Source organism: Anser anser, assembly GCF_964211835.1.
Source record: "Anser anser genome assembly, chromosome: 2".
NCBI classification, from domain to species: Eukaryota; Metazoa; Chordata; class Aves; order Anseriformes; family Anatidae; genus Anser; species Anser anser.
Genome location: NC_139721.1, coordinates 110,084,582 through 110,108,458, shown reverse-complemented (window position 1 = coordinate 110,108,458; position 23,877 = coordinate 110,084,582). Strand labels below are relative to the sequence as shown.

The 23,877-nt window shown below is 43.4% G+C and overlaps 2 protein-coding genes and 1 long non-coding RNA gene across 8 annotated transcripts in view; 2 read left to right on the top strand and 1 right to left on the bottom strand.

Annotated features, from left to right (window-relative positions):
- Positions 1 to 14,015, top strand: part of KIF13A (kinesin family member 13A) — a 126,317-nt gene extending 112,302 nt beyond the window's left edge. For 3 of the 6 annotated variants that reach the window (XM_083824049.1, XM_083824047.1, XM_083824046.1), the window contains 7 exons: positions 202 to 279; positions 815 to 862; positions 1,305 to 1,416; positions 2,385 to 2,536; positions 3,068 to 3,172; positions 10,773 to 11,853; positions 12,725 to 14,015. In XM_083824049.1, the coding sequence (XP_083680175.1) occupies positions 202 to 279; positions 815 to 862; positions 1,305 to 1,416; positions 2,385 to 2,536; positions 3,068 to 3,172; positions 10,773 to 11,853; positions 12,725 to 13,008 (1,860 nt within the window). In that variant the 3' untranslated portion in view covers positions 13,009 to 14,015. The remainder of the gene's footprint in view (positions 1 to 201; positions 280 to 814; positions 863 to 1,304; positions 1,417 to 2,384; positions 2,537 to 3,067; positions 3,173 to 10,772; positions 11,854 to 12,724) is intronic. The other 3 variants (XM_083824050.1, XM_083824048.1, XR_014579670.1) reach the window with 2 other exon arrangements.
- LOC310894213 lies at positions 13,893 to 16,459 on the bottom strand. Its single transcript, XR_014579678.1, has 2 exons — positions 16,156 to 16,459; positions 13,893 to 14,815 (listed from the first exon to the last, which is right to left on the bottom strand). It is a non-coding gene; the product is annotated as an uncharacterized lncRNA (long non-coding RNA).
- Positions 16,460 to 16,599: 140 nt separating this feature from the next.
- SIRT5 (sirtuin 5) lies at positions 16,600 to 23,855 on the top strand. The gene is made up of 9 exons (XM_083824059.1): positions 16,600 to 16,771; positions 17,113 to 17,251; positions 18,333 to 18,466; positions 19,746 to 19,971; positions 21,230 to 21,317; positions 22,287 to 22,340; positions 22,758 to 22,881; positions 23,460 to 23,575; positions 23,685 to 23,855. The coding sequence occupies exons 2-9, from the start codon at positions 17,137 to 17,139 to the stop codon at positions 23,758 to 23,760; spliced, it is 933 nt and encodes a 310-aa protein (XP_083680185.1). The 5' UTR covers positions 16,600 to 16,771; positions 17,113 to 17,136; the 3' UTR covers positions 23,761 to 23,855.
- Positions 23,856 to 23,877: the final 22 nt, after the last annotated feature.

Genomic DNA, 23,877 nt, shown 5'->3' with positions numbered 1-23,877 from the left:
GGATGTGGTGCTGGGCAAGCAGCTCTAGGTGGCCCTGCTTAGCAGGGAAGTTGGCCCAGATAACCTCCAGAAGTCCTTTTCAACCTCAACCACCCTGAGATTTGTGATTCTGTCATATTTGATTGTTTCTCATGGGGAGACCGAGACGTTGTCTATTTCTGATACCTGCACTATTTTAATGTGATCTTTTCTTCTATGCAGGCAGTCACAGTCAAAGAGGCGTTCTCCACCAAAGCTAGAAACATCCGCAGAAGCATGAGCACTCCAAATGTCCACAATGTAAGGACCCTTTCTCCTCTGTTAAATAAGTATGAATTGAGTGGTGTCCGTGTGCTGGTGTAATACTTGCACAATGTGATACGGTAATGATTATTCTGAGCTAGGACTAGCCAACCTGTGGAAAAGTCGTGAATGAAAGAGTCAGTCATTTAATAGGAATCCCTCCCCACAGCTTTGCATCCTGGAAGAGAGGAAGGTTGACAGGGAAGGGGGAGGGGAGGATTGGTCAGAACTCTTCTAGTTTTGGAAGTAGTTTAGAATGATGGCTGCAATGATTCAGATTACTTTTTTTTACTTTTGTATCAAAGTCTGTTTAACTTTTTTGTAGCGTAAGGGATAGTTTCCATTTTGTGTGCATTTTATGCATTCTCCTCTCACCTACTCATATAGCACGAATGTAGCTGTCCTTATAAGTAATTTTATCTGAAAAGAGACAACACAGAAGTTTTCAGGACTATATGATCACGCCTCCTTAAGACATATTTTGTAAATGAAAGGGATGCATTTTGTCATTCTGTCTGTTGGTGTATTGTAGGTATCCTGTAGCCGACTAGATCTTTCTGCCTGTGATGAAGATGATAAGGTATGTAAATGTGAAATTCACTAAAAGAAGTGGTGCACATTCTCAGATTTCTTTCCTCTTCAAAACAACATATATTTAAGATTTTTTTTAAAAGGGAAACAGTATTTTAACTATATGTTTACGTAATATATCTAGAAAATGCTAATTACATCTTACTTGAATAAGATGTAATTATCTTTTGTTGTTCTCTGCTCTTCATATTAGAATGATAGAAATTGAAATTTAGGAAATGTTAAATGAAGCTGGAGCAAAACTTAATTTATTTTCAATTGAAAGTTAATTAGATTATGAACAATTCATCTATGCGAGACAGAAAATTGTCTTGAAATCAGTAACTTTAAATTCCCAAGTATTTAAAAAAAAAAAAAAAGCCTACTTTTGAGTTTAATTTCTCCGTGTTTTCCTGTATCAGCATGCATATTTATGTATTTTTGTTTCTTAGGGTTGGTCTGAAAGTCACCTAGATATATCTGACTGTTCTTCCAGTTATCAAGATGTATCATGCTATGGTACTTTACCCAGAGAGTCACCTCGCAAGAGCAAAGATGGCAGTGGTGAGACTGAAGTATATATGTAATAACTATGTTTGTGGGTTTTTTTCATTACTGCACTAAACTGAAAATTAAATATCAGTGCTCTTCCTGTTAATTTCTCAGTTCACTTCTATTAAATGCTTTCTCCAGCTTCTTGCTTTAGCGGCTAAACATAATCTGGAAATAGGGGAGAAAGGGAAAAATGCATGAGGACATTCAGGAAAGGATAGGAAATTGGGGTGTCCAAAAAAAAACACAAGAGGAAGACAGAAAGACAAGCTAGATGTGGATCAAAACAGAAGGAGGAGAGGAAAGGAGGAGCTGCTATTAGTTTATGAATTTGAAAATGAAGAGGCTTCTGTCAAAGCGGGAAGAGTTATTTTGCAGGTTCTTTGCATGATTTTGGATATTTGCTCTTCCATGTCAGCTGTCACAGATTCCTCACTTCCTTTAGGTCAAATTGTAACCTGCTCTTCTTGAGTAGGTGATGTAGGTAGAGACACTGTAGGTAGGTAGCAGCAAAGCAGGATCTGAAAGTTTATTCGTTGCTTCCTTGCCTATGATTTCCTTTTTGATCATCCTAGTTGTGCAGGATTGCTGGCTTGGTTCCAGTGCAGAACTGCAGGGCTGTGAGGAGAGGAGAGGCAAGGCAAATGAAGCAAAAAGCTGTTAGTTTCTGTGTCAGGGATGATTCCCACTTCTTATGACTGAGATGAAAAGGGAAAAACTGGAGCTTCAGAGTAGAAGGGGCAGATAATGCTGTTCTCTGCTTTCCTCCCATTTCTAGGCTCCTCAGAGGAATAAAATCTCCCTTTCTAGAGCTCAGCGCTATCTCGTGCTTTGAGCAGTGGCTGAATACTAAAATATTGCCATTCTTTGTCTAGCCATCAAATTGCCAAATGCATGGCTTAGCCTTCCATTGTTTTGTATTATGCTCTTGCAGTCAAGATGTGAAAAACTGAAATACAATACTTTTGCTTTTCTCCTAGGTGCTGTGTCAGAGAATTCCCATGCTTTAATGGCCAGCCCTTTTAAAGCATTTTCTCCTCAGCCACCAAAGTTTTTCAAACCCTTAATGCCAGTGAAAGAGGAACATAAAAGGAAGACCCCACTTGAAAGCCGACCTCTGCTTAGTCAAGAGGTAATCTTTGAAAACTACCTTGCTCTAAGTGAAGATCAATTAATTTTGTATACTTGGCTAATTGTTTGCCACGTGTATCAGTTGCAATAGAATGTTGTGATTCCCCGTTTAAAATTAATCAGGATGGGCTTTTTATGTAGTGGGGTTTTGGTCGTTTATTTTTTACCTCAAGCATTGTTTTTTTTTCACTTCTTGGTAAGTATTCTCCTTTATTAGGGTACTTCTATTTTAAAGTAACAGTAACCTGCTTTTTTTTTTTTTTCCTTCGGCAAGATGTTGGTGTATTTTTTCACAGATAAAAAGTAATTTTGTGAAACAGTGTTCTCTGGTGGTTAAAAGCCTGACTTTTAATCTTCAACCTAAAACACTGTTGAGAGAAGCGCATGATTTTTTCTACCTGTTAACTTGAATTTTGGTATAATATATGGCTATCACGGGTGTTTCACTTTCATCACGTCTTAATGCGTTTCTGCCCTGCATGCATTTAGCGTTGTGGTTTGTGTGATGTGTTGTGTGTCTTAACCTTTGCAGAGTATGCCTTCATCTCAGGCGCATTGCGCTGGCTGTGTTGTGCCTTCAGGAAGCAATGCCAGCAGCATGCCTGTAGAAAGCAATAGCATACATGAGGAAAAGATTGTAAGTTTTGTACCAGTTTCTGTTCTGAGGCCTGGTGGCGGGCTTAGGGCCAGTTGGTGGTGGGCTTAAGGCACTTATGCTACCGCAGCAGGAAAATAAAGGTTAATGTGGACATAATCACCTGTGATCATAACTGATAGTTATAATGAGTGGTCTCTTGCCTGACTTGTGAATGCGATCCTTAATTGGAAACAACTCTATTGTTGTTTTGTTTTTTTTTAAACTATTCGTGTGTGATTTGTCTTGTGGGGAGGGCGGGAGAGGGGAGGCTTTCATTTTTACAGTGCGCAAATGGTTAAGTAAAGTGTGGTTTAGTGAATCATGTCGTTGCCTCTCTAATATACCTTGTGTGTTACCCAGATTTTGTGACTATACCCCAGAGTAAATGGAATGATCCCATTTGGTGTAAGTAACCATGCATTTAGGTGTGGGTACACTATAAAAGCTTCTAATTGCCTGATGTTGGAGTAGTGTCACTAAAATGAGATTGCCGCTCTTAATTAACCTGCAGTCTGTCTTCATCATAATTCAGGCGGTGGATGTAGGTGAAGGGTTTTTATTTTTCTATTTACCTGCCAAATCCTTTTCTCACTGCTGCTTCAGCAAAAGTTGTATCATCATTTCTGCTGTATGAAGGGCTTGGTTTTCGGGCTGTGGAACATGGCTGTGAATACTTGCTTTAATCAGAGCTTTAGATTTAATATTCAGAACCTTGAAATTATTTCCCATATGTATTATGGACGTCTTACTACAAAGTGTGGGATTCTTCATACTCAGTGTTGTTTTCATTCCTACCATATAGCCAGGCCATTAGGAAAATTTATTCTGGTTATTTCTAATGCCATTTCGTAGGTTGTTACACCAAAGTCTCCTGAGAGTTCCAGTGTATGCACTGGAAGTTTGGCTGTTTCCAGGTGGCAGCTGTTTTCTTTTCCATCGTGTTGCTTTTCTATAAGGCAGCATGAGTCAGTGTGTCAGCTGAGTCACAGCCCTAAATGGCACGAAAGTACTTGGGAGACAAAATCTTCCACTGGGTTGAAAAACATAAAACATCCCGTCGAACCTAATCTATTACCAAATTTTCCACAGCAACTTCAGAGCAGTTTTGATCCCTTGAGTTAAAGCAGGGTCCCAGCCCAGGCATGCTTTGACTTCACACGAGTCTTTGCCCGTGCTGTTTTCCAAAGATAAGCAGAAGCTTTCAGAGCTGGAACCAGGCAACATCCTGCACCAGGCTGTTCCAATTACACTGAAACTAATTCACTGAACACTTTAAATCCACTGCAGCCAACAGGGCCCTGAAAAGAGCCATTCTTTCGATTCTCAGCTGCTTGCTAATGTCATTGCACTGCCTTCTCTCTTCCCTCAACATAGACTTTTCTTCAGTTGCCTCGTCAGTCAGATCACGGGAACTGATCCATCTAGGTGAAAAACGCTACGCAGAGGTAGTTATATTTCAGCTGGGTCCACTCCCCTGCCTGACTACCGGAGTGGGTACAAGGGAGGCAGGCAAGAACTAGCAACCACGAATGGGGGGGAGGTTGAAATGACTACCCCAGCTTATGGCGTTGGCTTTATCACATTATGGCTTCTTGTTTGTTGGTTTGTTTATCTCTTAGGAAGGAAGCCTTTGTAAGGTGTAGGCTTCCCAGGCTACTCTGCATTTTTCAGAGCTGGAACAAGCCTGTGTTGACTAGGCTGGACAATGTATTTCGCACATTTAGGTGAATAGTGCTCTCAGAATGAGTTCAGAGATGACACTTGGGTAGAATCATGCCTCTGCATGAAAATTTACCGCTCTGCTCCTCTCTGATTGAAAGTGAAGTTTCCACATTATTAATCAGAACTCTAAATGATTGCTCTAAAGCACAGTGCTTCTTATTCCTAATTAATAACAGGATGACTGGTGTAGCTTCAGGTGTGATACTCACTTGCATCTTTTACTTTGTACTGCATGTAAAAATGCATTAGAAATAACAAAGTGACTAAACAGACAGAAAGCTAGTAATTTTAACTGGATTAATATTTTGCATCTAAGTAGACGTAAGAGTGATATTTGGCCCTTTCCTCATGTTTCTTCAGGATCTTAACTTTTTCTTGAGTAGTCAAAACACATCTGTTGATGGCAGGGGGGGAGGGCTGAAGTGGTTAACAGAAAATGTTTTTCTTTAATTGGCCTTAAATAGAGCATTCAGCCTGAAACTTCAGGTAGCTCTTCCACATCTGTTAAATACCGCAGCTATTTTAAAGCAGCCTGACACAAGAGCATGTCCTCTGTAAAAAGTGAGTACAGCGAAATGTGTTAAGGTCAGGGTAAATGTTTTTATGCTCAGTGTATTTCAATAATGGCTGTAATTAATGTTTCTCAGGGTTTTCTTGTCTAGCAAGTCCTCCTAGTGGGCAATGAACTTGATGCTGTGAAAACTGAAGCACCAGTAGTGTAACCACCAAATAGATATTATTGATTTTAAATGAGTAAAACAGGGACAAACATCTTCAAGGTTACTTGAGAGCTATAATTCAGAAATCTGAAAACTCAGGTACCTTTCAATGAAGAAAAGAAGTGTGTTTGTAACTAAGCAGGTGTACGAAAGCTGCTTTGTGTTGGAGTTCTTGTTTACTTTGCTTCTGTTATTGCTGAATCCTGACTTATCATTTTCTGTCCTTAGTTCTTGCTGGGTTATTCTTACTGTTACCAGTTCTTAAATCTGTTTTTCATTATAGTTTTCTGTTACTTCCCAGGGAGGTGTCACAGTTTCTTTACCAGTTCTTCATGGGTTTTATTCTTTGGTTCTTCCATTAGCCTGAGCAGTACAAGAAGGTTTCCTTCATTTTTCCCCACATCTTAAATCCACAGGAATTTGAAGAACCCTGAAAATGCTTTACTTCTGAAATTTCCCTATCAGAAAGCTCAAGAGGAGCTTTGACAGGCAATATTTCTTGTCATCACGTGGGGGCACCTTTTGTCCACCACAAGGTGCTATCTCATCACCTCCTGTTTTGCAGTGTTCTTCATAATCCATAATCTAGTAATGAGACTGCATCTCTGTGCCTTAGCTTTTGTATTTCTGATGATAGATAACCCCCAAACCACGCATGACTGGCAATGTGGTTTCTTGTTAGACTTTTCCTACCCAAGTTGGTGATGTCTGTGTCTGTAGAGCCATTTTTCAGTTACAGTGTCTCTTATCCAGGCTGATTCTGAGCATGGTCCCTATGTGTCCTAAGACTTCTTTTCAGTCAGAAGAGGAATATTTCAGGATTCCAGGGAGAAACAGAAAGCTCTGTTAGAAAAATGAGTTTGATTTCAAGTGGAAGTTTAACTAGTATCTAGAAGAGGAAACACTTGCTTTGCAAAAATGCTTATTGATTTGGAATTCTTGTACTGTCTTAAAGCCAGTGTATTTGATAACCACTAGAGTCTGTAATGTTTTGAAAACAACCTTCAAAGTTTTTGATTCTATGCAGAAAATTGCATAGTAAATGAGAGAGGAAAGAGTAAACAGAATATCTGAGAAAAGGTCCCTCAGAGATGAGTAACATGTATACTCCAGTATGCAAAAAGATGCTCTGCATAATGCTTTAGTGCATGGAAGGGTATTTGTGGTCCCGATAAGAGGGACTAGCTATAGATTTCAAAACTAAAGAACAGAACTTTAAATAATGTAAAACTTTTTAAAAAGTATTATGTAACATTTCATAGCACTGTCTCTCCTCTTTAGAGAAATAAGTAGTTTCAAAGTAAAGTCTTCATCCAAATTCTATATGAGAAGTAACTCTGAATCAGAGCTGTACAAAGTAGCAACCCAAAGATGCCAAGCCTTTAGTTGAGCAAATAGTCTGAAATCTGTTTGGGTTTGTCCGATATGCTTAGATAATTAGAGACGTCTTCTTCAGATACTGATTGCCCTGCTAACAGAGATTTAAAAATGATTGAAAATCTTGATTCAGCTTAAGAGGCCATCCTGTATGGACAGTGAGACTGAGTAATATCTACTATGAGTTTTTGGTAGAATGAACACAGTAGAAATGAAAATGAGACCTCGTTACAGATAAGGACCATAGTGAGTAGTGATTGCTTCAAAAACACAGGATAAAAGTGAGGTCATTTAGAACATACTTACATTTGTTTGTCTGGGGGGAAAAATGGGGGAAAAAGAAAAATAAACCTCCAGGTTAGGACAGAGATCTTGTCACATAGGCACGTGTTGCCTAATGCATACGTATGAGGATGTTTTAGTTTATTGCACTACTGAATGGGGCAGCGGAACTGGTCACAAATGAGTTGGAGAAGGCAGAGGTACTCAGTCACTTCGTTACCTCTATGTTAACCTGTGAAACCAGCTTTCAGGAATCCCAGGCCCCTGAGACCCAAGGGAAAGACTGGAACAAGGAAGACTCACCCCTGGTGGAGGGCCACCAGTCTGGGGAGAATGTAATCTGCAAGTATGTAGCCACCACGAGTGCTAGGGGAGCTGGCTGATGCTACTGTGAGGCCACTCTGTTATCTCTGAATGGTCTTGGTGACTGGGAGAGAGCAGATAGATTCAGCATGCTACAGACCAGTCAGCCTCACTTCCATCTCCGGGAAAGTGATGGAGAAAATCCTCCTGGAAAGCATTTCCAAACACATGAAGGACAAGAAAGCATTGGGCAGAGAGCACTGACAGCGTACCAGACATCGCCAGCGGGCTGAGAGAGGTGGCCCTTGCTCTCTGTTCGGAACTGGTGAGGCTGTGTCTGAAATACCGTGTCCAGTTCTGGGCCCTGCAGTACAAGGAAGATCAGGACTTACTGAAGTGAGTGTGGTGCAGGGCTACAGAGATCACTGACCGTTTGGAGCATCTGACAGATGAGAGGCTGATCGAGCTGGAACTCTTCAGCCTGGAGGAGAGAAGGCTCGTGGGGAATCTTAATGCATAAAAAATACCTGATGGGAGCGAGTGAAGTTGGTACGGATTCTTCTCGGTAGTCTGCCAGGTGACAGGACAGGCAATGGGCACAAACTGAAACATGTGAGATTCCATCAGAACACAAGAAAACATTTTTTTCACTGTGAGGGTGGTCAAACACTGAAATGGGTTGCACAGAGAGGATGTGGAGTCTCCATCCTTGGAGATGCTCGAAACCCACCCGACTGAACGCTGTACTGGATAGCGTGCTCTAGGTGGCCCAGTTTGAGCAGGGTAGTTGGGCTAAATGATCTCCAGCTGCCTTCCAGCCTAAACGGTTCTGAGATTACTCTGATAAAAGCAAACTGAACAAACCCGTTTGCCATCCATGCATTTGAAGTTTTGTTATACTGTTATTTGAACAGAAGAGAGATGTCATACAGACTGTCTGCCATGTTCACAGCTTAGATTCAACAGTGGCAAGCAGTGTGTAAATATCTTGGTATGTTTTGTCTTACAGAAATAGATTTTTTTCTGAGTTCTCAGACTGCAAAATAACGTACCATAAAGCCTGGAAGTGAAAATTGAAGGGAAGTTAGAAGTTTTACTGAAAGAGAATTGTAGCGTGGATTCTTTTTCTGTATGTCAAGACAAGTTGCTTTATGAATCTCCAACTTTCTTTCCTCATCTGTAAAATATTTTAAATATTTGCCTAAGTTAAAGAATATTAAGAACAGTTGTTACAGTCAATGGAGCTTTTGGATTCAGAAGTGTAAACAGCACTGAGAATAGCCAATCGGTGTATAATGCAGCGTTAAAGGCAGAGGGGTATGATCCAGTTTTTCTTCCCTCTGATAAAACTTTAAGGAGGAGGATGGAAGAGATCAGCAAGTCAATTTGAAGCCGCTGTTGTAGTCCTCATGCAAACTGAAACAACTTCAGGCAGTACCCCTGAGATAATTGCTAAATCACAAGCTAATTTTGGGTTGTCTTTAATTGCATGCTCAAAACAAGCTTGGTAGTTAGAGGTCACGTCTTTCTTGGGTCTGAAAGCTCGTATGGTTTGTCCAGGTAAGACAGTTGGCCTAGTAAAAAGGTATTGCCTTTACCTGCAGGCCTCATCTTGCTTGTGCTGTTAGATCATCACAGATATAACAAAATGCCATACGTGAAATGGTACAATGTGAGGTCTGAAGTTTTATGAATTATGTACGATTTATGGGTCTGTGTAAGTAGAGACATTTATATATATTGGATCTAGGTACTGTATTAGAGGTAGCCTCAGCAGGCTATTAAGTGACTTCAACTACAAAAGAACAAATGATATTTAAAAATAACATTGTACAGGTCAAGAGAATGGTATTTAGTGAAATCATATTGAAATAGTTTGTCTTGGTTATTAGGAAATATAAGAAACCTTCTCAAGAGTATTTTTATCTTAAACGTATTGGTTCTCAGTTCATCGGTCATCTGGTTAAGGATTGTGCCTTTCCTTTTCCAGTGATGATTCATGGCAGGCTTCTGAAAGTGTGGAACTTCTGTAGTTGTCATGCAGGATCTGCCTTTGGGACTCGGCATTGAACAACATTTGAAATCCATAGTATAGATAAAGAAAGAGAGAAATAATAGGTGCTTGAGTTCCTCTAAACTTAAATTATTTCAGTGGTCTTTACTGGAAATATCACTCTTTCTATTATGAATTTGCCATAAACTAACCATTTTATAATGTGTATGTACATAGATACATGCATATATTTATATATATACATACGTACAAATATATATGTGTTTATATGTAAAATTCAGTGTTTAAGAAGTGTTCATGTGGAGTTGTGCCTGCAGTATTTTATGCTGGGGAGGCTAGTGCAGCCATGTTGCTGGGGTATTTCTCAGATGCATCTTGACAAAGTCCTCAACCCTTCGTTCTCAGCTTCTAATGGCCTCTGTGAAAGCCACATTTGTAGGCCAGTCACGGTGCGTCACCACTCTTTACCAAAGTGAAACCTGGGGAGCTACCTCCAAATTTTATCAGGCTAACAAGTGTCGGTCATTTCCCTCAAAGCATGTACATGTATGCATATAAATGCTTTCTTGAAGATTCTCTGGAATATTTGATTCTTTTGACTTTTTTTTCAAGCATCATGAATGTGTTCAGATGCAATAGCTAGGGGTAAGCAACATTATGTAGTCCTGCTGGAAACAGATTAATAGGAAATCCTATTGTGCAGGATAGTTGTTAATAGTCAGTATTGCAGCAGAGACCCTTTCAGGCCTCTTTTGCTCCTATGCATCTGTCTATCTTGTTGGGTGGTCAAGTAGTTCTAGCGAATACCTTCAGTAGGTTTAGTCGGTCTAAATTATGGGAAGACATTTTTTGCAATATGTGGCTTTCAAAAACAGAATATGATGAAAATGTGTGAATATCTTTTTCATGTTGTAAGCTTTCCTTGTGCCAAATCTTATTGCTTTATATATTCTGGACTACTTAGAACTAACCTTTATTTTCTAAAATATTTAAGAGCTCAGTTAATGGAGACAGGGTATTTTGCCAGCAGTTCTTTTCAGTGGGGTCTTCCATCCTTCAGCAGAGGAGTACTAAACATGTATATTTCTCCATGCTCAGAAGGGAAAAATCAAGTGAGGTTGATTTTCTTGAAAAAGTTTACTGTCGTAGGATGCTAATCCCACTCAACTCTCTTCTTTTGCAGGACTCTGAGGAGGAAGACAGTGAGTTAGAGGTCATTAATAAGAAGCTGATAAGTCCACAAAATTTTAAAAATTTCCGACCTTATGTACCAGAGGAGTTTGCTGACTTCAGTGTTTACAATGCTAGCCTGGAAAACAGGGAATGGTTTTCTTCTAAATCAGACTTCATGAGTTCACGTGTTCTTGAGAAAGAGGTATCCCGCAGCCCCACCACTAGCAGTATTACTAGTGGCTACTTTTCCCACAGTGCCTCTAACGCTACTCTGTCTGACATGCTTGTTCCCTGTAGTGATAGCACAGACCAGCTAGCCAGTCACGTGAAGGAGCTGGACTCTAATGACTCTTCAGGACCACCCCTTGCACATGATTTAAGATCTTCCTTGAACAAGGAGTTTCGAGAGTCAGAAAAGGAGTTAGCGAGAGAAAAATTACCTGTATTACCACTGAAAGAAAACAGTGCCTTAACAGAACAAGTCCCACTGTCCCTCAATGCCTCTGACAGAGACTCTCAGCATTTACCCAGAGCTGGATCATTTTCAGCTTTAAGCTCCTCCGATGGCAAAAATGCCTGTCGTACAGTTGAATTTTCAGCGCGTGAAGCAACGGTTGAGCACACAATGGACATTGTTGAAGATCATTCATTTACAGAGTTTATGGGCGTCGAAGATGGAAAGGACTTTGACCATTCGACAGCCCCACAGTCCTGTTCCCTAGCGTCCTCCAATGGAGTGAGTGCCTCGGAGCTGTCCCAAGGAACTGACGAGGAGCAGGGCACGTGTGCGGGCCAGCTGGGCTCTGCAAACACCGGGGAACGGCCTTTGTGTTCTGTGTTAGTAAAAGAGACTTTGGACCACAAGACTTACCCTGATACTTCCACAGATGACTTCAGCGGGAAGGACCACTTGGATGGGTCCGACTGTGAAGAGAGTGCATCTGCAGATCACGCCCACGTCTTGCCCAGCTGGGTGGCCGTGGGTGAGCAGGTCTGTGTTGGAAGTAACAAGATGGGCACGGTGAGATACGTTGGAACGGTGGATTTCTCAGCTGGAATCTGGGTTGGAGTTGAGCTGAATGTTCAGCTGGGTAAGCCTGAATATGCTCTTGGTTATCTGTGCAGTTAGCGTGATCTATTTTAAGGTTGCATTACAACCACGTGCAGTCCAGTTCCACAATAGCTTGGCATCTGACACGCAGAATTCTGGGCTTTCTGTTTATAAAGATGTTTTGATAAGGATTGATTTTCAGGTGTCTTACAGCCTTGTTCTTCTTGCTAGATGCAAAATAATGCTTTGCCTGTTGTGGTAGTTCCCATCATACCTGTCTGCTTTTATAGATCAGAAAAACAAGCAATGCCTAAAATTGGCAGATATTTTTCTATCAATGGGCATGTTTATGGGCAGTGCTAACAATGGGCACCGCTTGTCAAATAGGTTTGCTGCCTGTAGCTTTCAGAGTTGTTTTTTTTCCCCCTGGGCAAAAACTTGATTATAGAGTACAAGTTTCCTTTAACTTTAACTTGATGGGGTCTGGAAAAAAATCAGTGTTCTGTAAATGTTAAGAGATTCCTACAGAAAATACCTTCAGATCCTCAGATAGTATTTTTAGCAGTTTAATAGCTATTAGCACTTACACTAGAAGTTTCTCTGACAGATAAGTTTTAAGCTTTACAAGCAATTGGTTTTGAGGAACATTTATTTTCTAAAATGAACAAATGTTTGCCTTTTTAAACTGTTAAAGTAATATTTTAGGTAAAGTCACCTTTTTGGTCACAGTTCAAGCCCTCCTTTCCAGGCTTTGGTCACACTAGTGCTTGGTATCTGTGTGGTTTTAGCACTCTCAGCTAAAAATCTTGGCTGTTTCACAGGCAGCCAAAAACATTTGCACTTCAATGCTACAATTATATTTGCTAAGGAAAATTCTGGTGATTAATTCTGTGCATTTATTTTCATCGAAGGGAAGCACGACGGAACTGTAAAAGGTAAAGAGTACTTCCACTGCAAGCCACGACACGGCGTGTTTGTTCGTCCCGGACGCCTCAGTAAAGCACCAGCTTCCACAAGGAAATGGAGTAGCACTTCACGGTCTCAGGCATCCTCCACTGTAGAGAAACGGAGAAGTTCTGTGCTTCAAGGCTCATCATCCACGTCTAAAACAGGAGAAGTCCTCTGTCATTCAGGAGATGCAGCGGCTTCTGCTTTTTCTAGGAAACAGGAAAACAGGAAATCATGGATTAACTAAACGGCAGTATTTTTGCACTTACTACACGCGTCACTGTGTAGAAAACTTTATGGATTTTTGAAGCTATTGTACATTTTAATCTGTCCATACAGAATGTGTATTCTCCAGAGTCCTTGACTTAATTCTCTAATTTTTTATAAATAATATATATATATTATATATATGAATGTGTATCTATAGTTTATCTGCCAGTGGGCAGATACGGCTGCACACTAAAATACAGTTAAAGCTGATCTGTAGATAATTGAGGTACTGGACTATTTGTTACGCAACAACTTGGGAGATATATTTTAAACAACAAAAAAAATATTTTATTGTGGAAAAACAGGATGTAAATCCGTATTCGGAAAAAAACCCTACGGTTTGCTGTTCTTCATTACCAAAGAACTTGTTTTAGATTGACACATTTGCTGTTTATATCTTTCTATTGTAAATGTTTTAACGGATAACGTGGTGCCATGTTTCTTTTAGTCACTGGGCACCGTGCAGCCTTATGTTCTGTGTTTAAGCACACTGAAATATCCAACTGCTTCATAATTTTTTTTTTGTCTTCCTAGAGGCCTGCCACTGTGCTGACTTGGCATTGTACTGAAGTGACTAACAATGCCTGAAGCTCAAAGTCTGGTGTTTCACGTGTTAACATAAGCCAGCCGGGCAGTTCGACTGCAGAAACAGTATTACTGCAAGGGTGTGAGAGGACAACATTTGGGGTTTTGTTTTTTGTTTTTTAGGGGTTTGTGGGGGAAACAGGGAAACAAAGAAGCAGTAGATGGATCGTGACTGCAAACTTTGCACTTGTTACTTGCTGGTTATTATCAAGATGAAATAGAAACTGCTAAAGTAATTTTAATCTGTAAAGTTTATTTTAATAATGGGAATGATGGAGGGATTTGTGTCTGGTGCTCATGAATTCCTAAGAATGTTGTTCCACGTGTAGATACTGTAGATGCCTGTACAAGTGTTCTGGATGTTTGTAAAGTAACATGGTAAAAAATGAGTGAAGTGAATGGCCTGCTGTATCTGTTCTTCTTTGTTCTTAGCAAGTGAGTGATTGCGATACCTGGGACCTTACTGAAAAGCTGCTGTTCTTTCTTTGATTGTTGTGTACAGTAAGCGGACTCTAGTGTTTTACTATTTACTGTAAAGAACTGTAATTTATATACTGCCATACTGTATTTAATTGGTACAGACGTATTGTGTGTTAGAATACAGACTGTTTACTTGGGATTTTAAAAAAATGTTTGACTTGTATTTGATACAATTAGTTTTCATGATCAAATAGCGAGCTTAATGCTGATACCAGTTGATGGTGCTCAGATGCAGAATACTCTGTACAAATGGTGAAGGATTGCGACTGGAGTGGAACACGGGGTGGCGTTAACCTGTTTTAACTGCTTCCTGCAGCACAAGATGGGAACAGCCCGCGTGGGATACACATTCCTCACCTGCTGCTTTCCCTTCCCTTCACTCCAAGGGGGAGCAGAGCTGGGTAACTCCTGCCAGGGAACAGCGCGGGCGCTAAAAGCAGGTGTGGGCCAAGGGGAGAGTGGACAGGTTCCTGGAAGGCAGGCTCCTGACTCCGTACGTACGTCCCTCATCTGAGCAGAACGCGGTTGGCAGCTGGGAGGGCGGTGTGCCGGGGGGACGGGCGAAATTCAGTGTGCTTGCCCTTGACATAACTTCTGGCAGCTCTGAGACGGGATTCTTACATGCTTGTGTTAATCCATTTTGGCGGAATGAAGACCTTTACAGAACACTTCATACTCGTGGTGTCTGGCTGCTCTTGGTGCGTAAACAACAACTCTTGCTGAAGGAAATTACCAAAATAGAAAAAACTTCTTTATGCAGAAGTATTTTATCAGGCACAGATGATCCTAGAACACTGCCAAGTATCTTGAAGTTAATTTTAGATGCCACTTAAACTTTTTATAAAGGTTTTTAAAAAAATGTGTGCATATGCATGCACACTTGCATAAATATTTGTCCTAGGCCACTACAAACAATTTTGAAAGTTAATGTAGCCATTTTATTATGGCAAAGATGCAGAATTTATACCAGGTTAGCATCAGCTGAACTAGGCTGTGCATTGTTTTCAACCTTTAAGAATACAGAATACAGGATTGCTTAAGGAACACTGAAATAATTGTACTTCCTGGAGTATACAATGTACAAATGCCAGAGAAACAAAGAAGCCAACCTGTTTGCAAGTTGTATGCATTTGGCATAACCTACACTATCATGATGTTTACTTTTTGCAAAGTTGGCACATTAACACGTCCTGCCCGAGGTTAATTTAAAGTTAGAAGTACCTAATGAGTGCTGGGACGAAATGTGAAAATGCAGGCCTTCTGGCTGATGCTGCGCTACGTAAACAGAAGCAGGTTTTCTGTTCCTCAGGTCAGAGAAGCAGTTTGCTGTCCTGAACTTTGTAACCAGTGGAAGAATGCCATGGTGAGCGTCCAACTGCAAATTGTTTCTCATTGTTTTTAAATACTATCTTAACCAGCATCTAAAACACGCTGCCTAATAAGCAGGACGTACAATCCATTCTAAGACCTGGGGTTAAAAAAACAAACCAAACCCAATCATAATGCCAAATAGCAAATGACAGTGCCAGTCTGTCATTTGTCTGAGCAGCCAGCACAAACCTGTCGGCTCAGTGGTTCGGCTACTCCAAATAAAATTGTGTAATTTTAATCAGCAGGATAGTTACAATGCTAAATTAGATCAGTGGCCTTCTGTCTTGTTTTCTGAATTTATTAGCTTTTTTCCCAAGCTTACAACCCTTTATGAAGATTCAGCCAGAGCTCTCGGGGAACTGAAACAGCTGGCTCCCTCCAGCGAGCAAAAGCACAGCCTTCAGCTGGTGCTTCCAACGTCCCCAAACCTCCCCCACAAAAGGCTCCCTTTGTATCTGCAGCCAAAGGCAGAGTACGAAACGCTGTCACACCGGTAAGGAGCAGTGCCACAGAGCAGCGTGGTGGAGGAAAGGTAAGTTGTGATCCAGCAGGAGCAACCTGCCCTGTCCTGACCCGCTGCCTGCCCCTTGCTGGTGTCCCCCTTTCCCTCTGGCAGCGTTTCTAGCCCCGTACAGGCCAGGGCAGAGGCCAAAGCTGCTCCCTGGCCACTTCTGCAGTGTGGTGGTACCTGTGGAGGGCTTCCTCAGGTCTGGGGATGTGTGTAAGGAAACCCTTGAGCTGCTTATGGTACAAAATTCAGAGGGGAACAGAATCACAGAAGTTTCCCGAGTTGGAAGGGACCCACAAGGATCATCGAGTCCAACCCTGGCTCCACACGGGTCTACCCCAAAATTCAGACCAGATGACCGAGAGCGCAGTCCAAACGCCTCTTAATAACGCCTGAGATCTCAGATGGGTCGACAAGGACTGAAGGGGCGTGAAGTCGCTGGGGAAGGGCGGGCGAGGCTGGGTGAAAGCAGCTGCTGTGACTTCTTCCTGTGGAAAACCAAGCTCAAACCAGCTTTCCTCACAAAAATCACCAAGCCGAGCCGGGGCTGCCCGCATCCCCCCGCGTGTCCCGGTGCGACCCGCGTGGGGCCGCTCCTTCCCTGCCCGGAGCTGGAGGCGGGGCGGGGCGGGGCGGGCCGGGGACGTGCGGGGCCGCACGGCGGGGCCGGGGCCGGGCCCAGCGCCTCAGCGAGGGCCGGGGCCGGTGCCGGGGGTGCCGGGGCTGCTCTGCTGCCGCCTCATGAAGCGGGGCAAGCGGCCGCGCGGCGGGCTGCGAGCGTAAGGCGCCGGGCGCGGTGAGTGCCGCCGCGGTGCGGTGTGTCACGGAGGCCTCCGAGGGCGCAGCGGGCCCGGAGCGGGGCCGGGCTGCCCGGGGTGCAGCTGGAGGCAGCGCTGAGCCGGAGGGGTCAGCCCCTTCTGGGCTTGGGGCGTCTCTTCTGCGGGGCGGGGGGGACTTGGAGGTGCTGCGGGAGCCTTTCCGCCAGGAGGGACGGGCAGCAGAGCTGCCGAACGTCACGGGAAAAAATAATAACGCGAGTAGCGTTTGTACCCTGCTCTTCGCGGAGAAGCCCTTACGGAGAATCACAGCAGTATGTTCCCTGAGTGGCCCGCTCGTGTTGCCTTAATTTCTTCTCAGATAAAGCCCTCGGAAGTGACGCCGATGAGTCTCTTCCAGTTTGCCAGCAGAAGGTTGGTCTCCCAAGTGTCCTGTGGTCTTAAGTCTTCTTCTGCAAAGAAACAGCAGCTTTGCTTGGAAATGGCTCGGCCTAGTTCAAGTAAGATTCGTGTTTGTTTGCCTCGGTCTCCTGAACAGATGCACAAGCTTGATTTAAAACTCTAGAAAGTTTCATGTAATAGACAAAGCCTGCAGTTTAATTCAAAATGGCCAGAAGAGTGTGGGGCTGATTTGGTTTTGGGCTGCTAAGGTTTATCTTCTGTGCCTACAGACTGTATAGCTGCAAACCCCTCACACAGCTGCAGTCAGCGTGGTTGCCTTTGACATATTTATATTTAATATTTATAGTTTATGCCCACAAATGTATGCTACTTTATTGCATTTCCTTTTCATACCCCTGATGGGCAATAAAATTCAGCCCTCGTTTCTTTGTACAAGAATTATGGAGGGCCTCGAGCACGGGCAGCAGCTCAGGGGCAGGGCGTTGGGTAACCTCAGAAGCCTTATTTAGTCTAGTAGTAAAAAAAAAAATAATTACTATAAATATTTTTAAACCTGAAGACGTGCCTTAACTTGAAATAACCCCACGCACCAGGGCAGGTTGGGGCTGACCTGCTGGAGAGCAGCTTTGCAGAAAAAGCCCTGAGGGTCCCGGCGGACACCAAGGAGACCAGGAGCTGGTGAGGAGCCCTGGTGGCCAAGGAGGCGCACAGCCTCCTGCGCTGAGTTTGGCAGGTGGAGGGAGGTGATCCGACCTGAGCACTGAGCTGGGAACTAGGTTACCTCGATTTCGAAGGTGGTACTTTGTAACTAACCGTATTTTTGTCATCTCAGGATTTTACCTTGTGCTGAAGAAGCAAACTGTCCCTGCGTGGCAGTGGCAGCTGTTATTGTGGTAGCATCTAGCCTAGGGTTTTAGTTTAAGGCTTCTGTCTTTCCAACACTCAGTATATCCCTGGTTCGATACATGTTGCCCTGCTGGGTTTGCTCATGTATTTTGGAGGGTCTCCAAGAAATGCCTGTCAAATTCCAATATACAGAAACTCAGAAAAAAATAGTATTTGGAAATTAAAGTCCCGGCAGGTGTATGCAGAAGCCATTTCTGTATGATTGTTGCCAACACTGTATTTTGTAAAATACAAGTGTCTGAACAGCTGTTCATCCTTCTCCCCCTTGTCCAGATATGGCTGACTTTCGAGAAGTTTTTGCCAAAGCAAAGCATATAGCCATAATTACAGGCGCTGGTGTTAGTGCCGAGAGTGGAGTTCCTACCTTCAGAGGAGCTGGAGGTTTCTGGAGAAAGTGGCAAGCACAGGTACGTACGCACGGCATGCGTCTGCACAGCTGTGTTTTTCCATCAGTTTTTCCATGCGAGTGTGAAGAGTCAGAAGAAGCTAAAAGTGTTTTTCTGTGGTTTGGTTTATCAGCCATTTGGGAAAAATGAAGTTTTTGCAGACAGCTCTGGGTCTTTCTACTGTCCTTGTTTGCTTGCCACCTTGCACCTTAGCTGTTTGCTCGTGTTTGGACACCTCACTGTTTTTCTGCCTCATGGGGCCCTTCCTGATTTAAAATATTAAGAAACTTGTACAAAAATAATAAAGGGCAGTACCAAAGATACCAACTAGTTTTCTTTTAATGGTGGCTCCTGGGGCATGCAGCAGTAAGCAGCAAAACACCAGAGTAGTACAGGTGCCTTGTGTGTCTGGTACCATGTGGTACTGCACAGGTTTCAAGTGATTGTTACACCTTCAGGAACTGCTACGCCAAACACTGCAACCATATTTGCTTTCTGTATGTGTTGTGTTTTTTTTTTAATATATATATATATATATATTTATGATGGCATTTGTGAAGAATGTCATGAAACTAAAAAAATGTCAGGGAGATGAGATTTTGGAGATGTTTTGAATCTGAAGGTGCACCTTCACCTTTCAGTGACTATCAATTCAAGTAAAGCATGTGTGTGTATAAATGCCTGTTCCTTCTTCATCGGAAAGCTGGCTTCCAGCCTTTTTATATCAGCAGAATTGTGTGTTGAAGCATTACACTAAGTTACTCCTCTTTTTTAAAAAAAGAGAAGGCAACGTTGATGTTAGTGCAAAAGGCGTGGTTTAGATTTTATGGGCACATTAAAGAGATGTTAGGCTTGTAATTTGGCTTGTGCTACATTTAAACTAAAGCAGAAAAGAAATTGCTAGCACAGGAGATGCATCCACACAGCGCTGAGTTTCGTGGCTGCTGTGTGAATGAGTTCTGAAAGCCCCACATGGTGTGTGGGGAAACATCTCATGTTCCTTTGTGCTGTACTAACCTCCTCGGGGTTTGGGGGGGCAGCACAGAACAAGGTCCCAGTGTACCGCGTCAAACCCTATGTGATGTCCTCAGTACAGGTTATCTCCTCTCTTGGTGAGATACCTTGGCTTGTGGTCCTGGTGGGGTGCAGCTCACGACCTATATTCCTGTCACTGTGTCTGATTACGAGTAATCTGTGCCTGTCTAGTTCTGCAGGGCACAGCGAGGACTCTGCCGGCCTCCGTCTGGGCGCGGGGCTCTTTCACACCTTCCTTATCGGAGTGACTTGTTGCATCTTTCAGGAATTGGCCACTCCGGGCGCTTTTGCACGCAACCCTTCCCGTGTGTGGGAGTTTTACCATTACCGCCGGGAAGTGATGCTGAGTAAGCACCCAAACCCCGCGCATATTGCCATTGCTGAGTGTGAAAAGCGGCTGAGCAAACAAGGAAGGAGTGTCGTGGTCATTACTCAGAACATCGACGAGCTACACAGGAAGGCAGGCTCCAAGCACCTCCTTGAAATTCATGGTAAGGATCAGCTCACCTGCCTGCCACGAGACGGCAAAATTTTGGGGAGAAGGCGGCGCGGGATGACTGCTGGAAACAATGAAACTTGTCTTAACTGCATGCAAGTGGTTATCAGTTTATTTGTAGTATCACCCTGTTCTCTTTTGGAAGTTGTTTTGGGTGCTTCATAGCCCCCTCTACTTGTCATTGTCCTTTTTAATGGGTTCTGACAGCACACGGGGACTAGTTCTCCTCTCCCACCTGCTCAGGTTTGCCTTACATCCACTTGAATACTTGTGGAGAGTGAAAACTGGCTAAAGCTGCTTCAGAACGGGGAAAAGAGTCTATCGAAGGCTTCAGCTGCGTGGTGGCGGTGGTGCCACAAATAAAAGGCCTCTGGGCAAGAGCTGTCCTGCCAGCTCTGGCACTCTGCCCTCTGCGCTGCCTGCCGCTTGCCTCCTGTCCTGTCCTGTCCTGTCCTTCCCGCCTGTGCTTCGCCTACCCGAGGAGGAGGGGACTGGAAGTGGATGAGATTCCCTCCTTCGTCTCCTGGCACTCCTCCTCTCCTCCCATGTAGGGAGTGGCATCTCCTCTCTCCCTCCTGCTCTCCGGCAGTGACAGAGGACCATGATGCAGTTTGTTGCTTTACAGTTGTGGATGCAATGATAAATCCTGGGGTGTAGTTACGTTTTGATTATTCTTATTCTTTACAAAAAGAATCTCCACAGCACTCGTTAATAACTCTACAAAAGTTTAGAGGTATACCTTATGGGGTTGGGGAGTTTGCACAAAAAAAATGGTGTTAACCAGCATATTATTATTATTATTATGGACAATGTTTCTCTTTTAAGGGGAAAAACAGTAAGCAGAAATGAACTCCTTTGGTAATATTTTAAGGAATGATTTTCCTCTCAAACACTGCTACGAGGCCATGTATTTACTCTTGTCAAGAGGTAGAACAAGGTGACGGCTCATACCTCAGAGGGCCTGCTGCTCTTTTTCACAGCGGCCTTTCAGGGGAAAAGGGGCTTCTGTCTCTGCTGTGCCAAATCTGTGCGTGTAACTGCGACTCGGCTGTCTCGGGCTGCTAACCAAACGTGTGAGTGCGCGCTGTGCACAGTGCCTCAGTCGGAAGGCTGTCGGGTTGCAATACCTGGTCGTGTGTGAGTTACCCACAAGCCAAACAAAGGCCACCGGGGATAAACATCACCACTTGCTTGTACAACCACGCCTCAGAGCACTTGTGTGATCCCTGATGTTTCCTCTTTCTGCGTTTCAGGAAGTTTATTTAAAACTCGCTGCACCAACTGCGGAAACGTGACTGCAAATTACAAGAGCCCGATATGCCCAGCACTGGCTGGGAAAGGGTAATAACACCTACCTGCCTTGCAAACTTTCTGTGCTTTCTGGTTAGACAGAGAGATGTTTAGACAGAGTTCAGCAGAGATGGAGCCCTTGTGGGAGCCTAGAGGAGTTCTAGCCAGCCACCCCGTTTTCTGTTAGTAGTCGTAATGTTTAAATGTTACACACCTGTTTTCAAACATGAGTATGCCTTTTGGTAACTTCAGTTAAAGCCCATGATATAAAGAGAGAGAAGTCCCGTGACTGAGTAATTGTTAATTTTTAGTTAGCACAACATAATATGTTTTAATTAGAACAGTTTCAGATGGCCTGGAACTCTCGTATTGGTGATTGACATTGTACTCTTTGAGAACAGGTGTTCGCTCCCATCCTCTTTGTCTTCCCATATTTCAAATCATTCGCTCATTCCTTGCATCAGGCTGTCATCACTGTAACATATAACAAGATTGTCCTCTTCTGCATCTCTTGAGCACCTAGTGGCTCTTGTGCTTCTACGCATCAATAAGACTCTTATGATTACGGGTCTCAAAATGCAGATGTGTGAAACAAAAAGGAAGGAAAATCAGTTCCCAGGATTTCTTCTTAAGTTGCAGAACAGTCCTTTGGGCTCCTGCATCCTTTTTCTTTTGCTGTTCAAATTAAAAAAAAAGGGGGAGGGAGGGGATGACAGGCATATGCTCATAGGCTTGAAGTTTTAGTCCCTTTGCATTTCACCATATCTTTAGATAGCTTCACAAATAGTTGTTGTGCTGTTGTCAGACTTTGAGAAGCTGATTGCAGCTCTGGGATATTTCTGCATAGAAGTCTGCCTGCCCTCTGTGTGGTAGGCTAGGGCTGTAGTAGATGTTTAAGTTGACTGAAGTTGCAGATTCCTTGATTAGAGAGTGTGCCTTAAAGAATACCAAGTGTTTAGTAATATATGAAGTGCACTCCGTTTGTGTGATTGAATAAATGTTTCAATTTTGTAACCTCAGGGCTCCAGATCCAGAAGTAGAAGATGCTGCAATTCCTGTTGAACAGCTTCCTCAGTACGTATCGACCACTTTATTTTTTGCTATTAACTCTTCATACTTAATGCATCTCAAAGGCTTGCAGTACTGTTTGTGTCATTCAGAAAGGCCATGAATTCATTCTGTGGGATAAAGAGACACGGGTCTTTGCGCAGAGACCGAGTCTAAATCTAAACCTAATGTCAGAAAGACACCAGACAATAGGAGTGGGTGCTGGAAGCTTACCGTGATGCCAAAGGGATTGCTCGTTTGTGTTCTTGAGCATCAAGAACCGAACACACCTGAAGTCATGGGTTTGGTAGTGAGTAGTAGGGGAATCGCAGTAAGAAACAAAGGCAGATGTGTCCAAACAAGAATGAAAACCGTTCTGCCGCTGTGCAGATTGAAATGCCCATGTCAGAAACATCACTCCGTACCTTTGTGATTTTTAAACAGGTGTGAGGAAGACGGCTGCAATGGCCTCCTTCGTCCCCACGTTGTGTGGTTTGGTGAAACACTGGATCCTGACGTCCTCACGGAGGTTGAGAAGGAACTGGACATGTGCGACCTCTGCTTGGTGGTGGGTGCGGGTCTTGTAGCCGAGGCTGGTACCAGCAGGGGGGTCAAGCCCAAGGGTGGCGCTTCCTGGGTACAGGAGATGCCTTTGTGCTTCCCCAGGGGAGCTGTAAGCCCCCGAGGATTATTTTGATGCTCAGTTTTCTTAAAAAAAAAAAAAAAAAAAGTTACAAAATGTTGTAAGATGGTAGTTAGCTATTGTTGTGTACTGCTTTTTTTTTTATTTTTTTTTTTACATGCCATGTACGTTTTGCATCACTGACCAAAACATTTGCTTGGAATATGGAATACTGCGTGCCGCTCACCAAATAGTCTCAAGTGATAGAGGGGATGTTTTGTTTTGTGTTCCTGAAAGTAGTCTGCCATTTTGGGCATTAGAGCTGTAAATGGGGGAAAAAAAAAAAACACTTGAATCCCAGGAAAACAAACAGGCTTCTTTGGGTTGCATCAAACGATTTTTGATTCCTATACCGTGTCAAGTAGCTAAATGTGCAGTGGCACTAACTGTAGATCTTTCACTTCATTTCTGTAGGGCTTTCATGTGCTTTAGGGCTTGCTCATGACTTTTTGACGCCCCTGCAGGTGGGAACCTCCTCCGTGGTGTACCCCGCTGCCATGTTCGCCCCTCAGGTGTCTGCCCGAGGAGTGCCAGTTGCAGAGTTCAACACGGAACCCACTCCCGCTACAAACAGGTTCAGGTAAGGCTGCAGTGTTAAAAAAGAAAAAAAAACTCTATTTTTTTTTCCCTGGTATGTGAGAAGGAATATTTTGCATACTGACCTTTTAACAGCAGCTTCTCCCTTCCAGGTTCCACTTCTCGGGCCCCTGCGGGAGCACGCTGCCGCCGGCGCTGGCCCGGCACCACAGCGAGATCATCGCCTGAGGCTGAGGCGGCGGCGGCGGGGCGGCGTGAGGGGACCGCGGGTGTCCGTGTGTGTGTCAGGGCACGGCGGGCGTACAATAAAGGCGGCACCTGCCCGCGGTCTCCCTCTCTGCTGCG

Coding starts and splice junctions, on each gene's coding strand:
- SIRT5 (XM_083824059.1), top strand. CDS start 17,137: ATGAGTCTCTTCCAGTTTGCCAGCAGAAGGTTGGTCTCCCAAGTGTCC. Junction 19,972..21,229: donor GCACCTCCTTGAAATTCATG/GTAAGGATCAGC, acceptor TCTGCGTTTCAG/GAAGTTTATTTAAAACTCGC. Junction 21,318..22,286: donor CCAGCACTGGCTGGGAAAGG/GTAATAACACCT, acceptor TTGTAACCTCAG/GGCTCCAGATCCAGAAGTAG.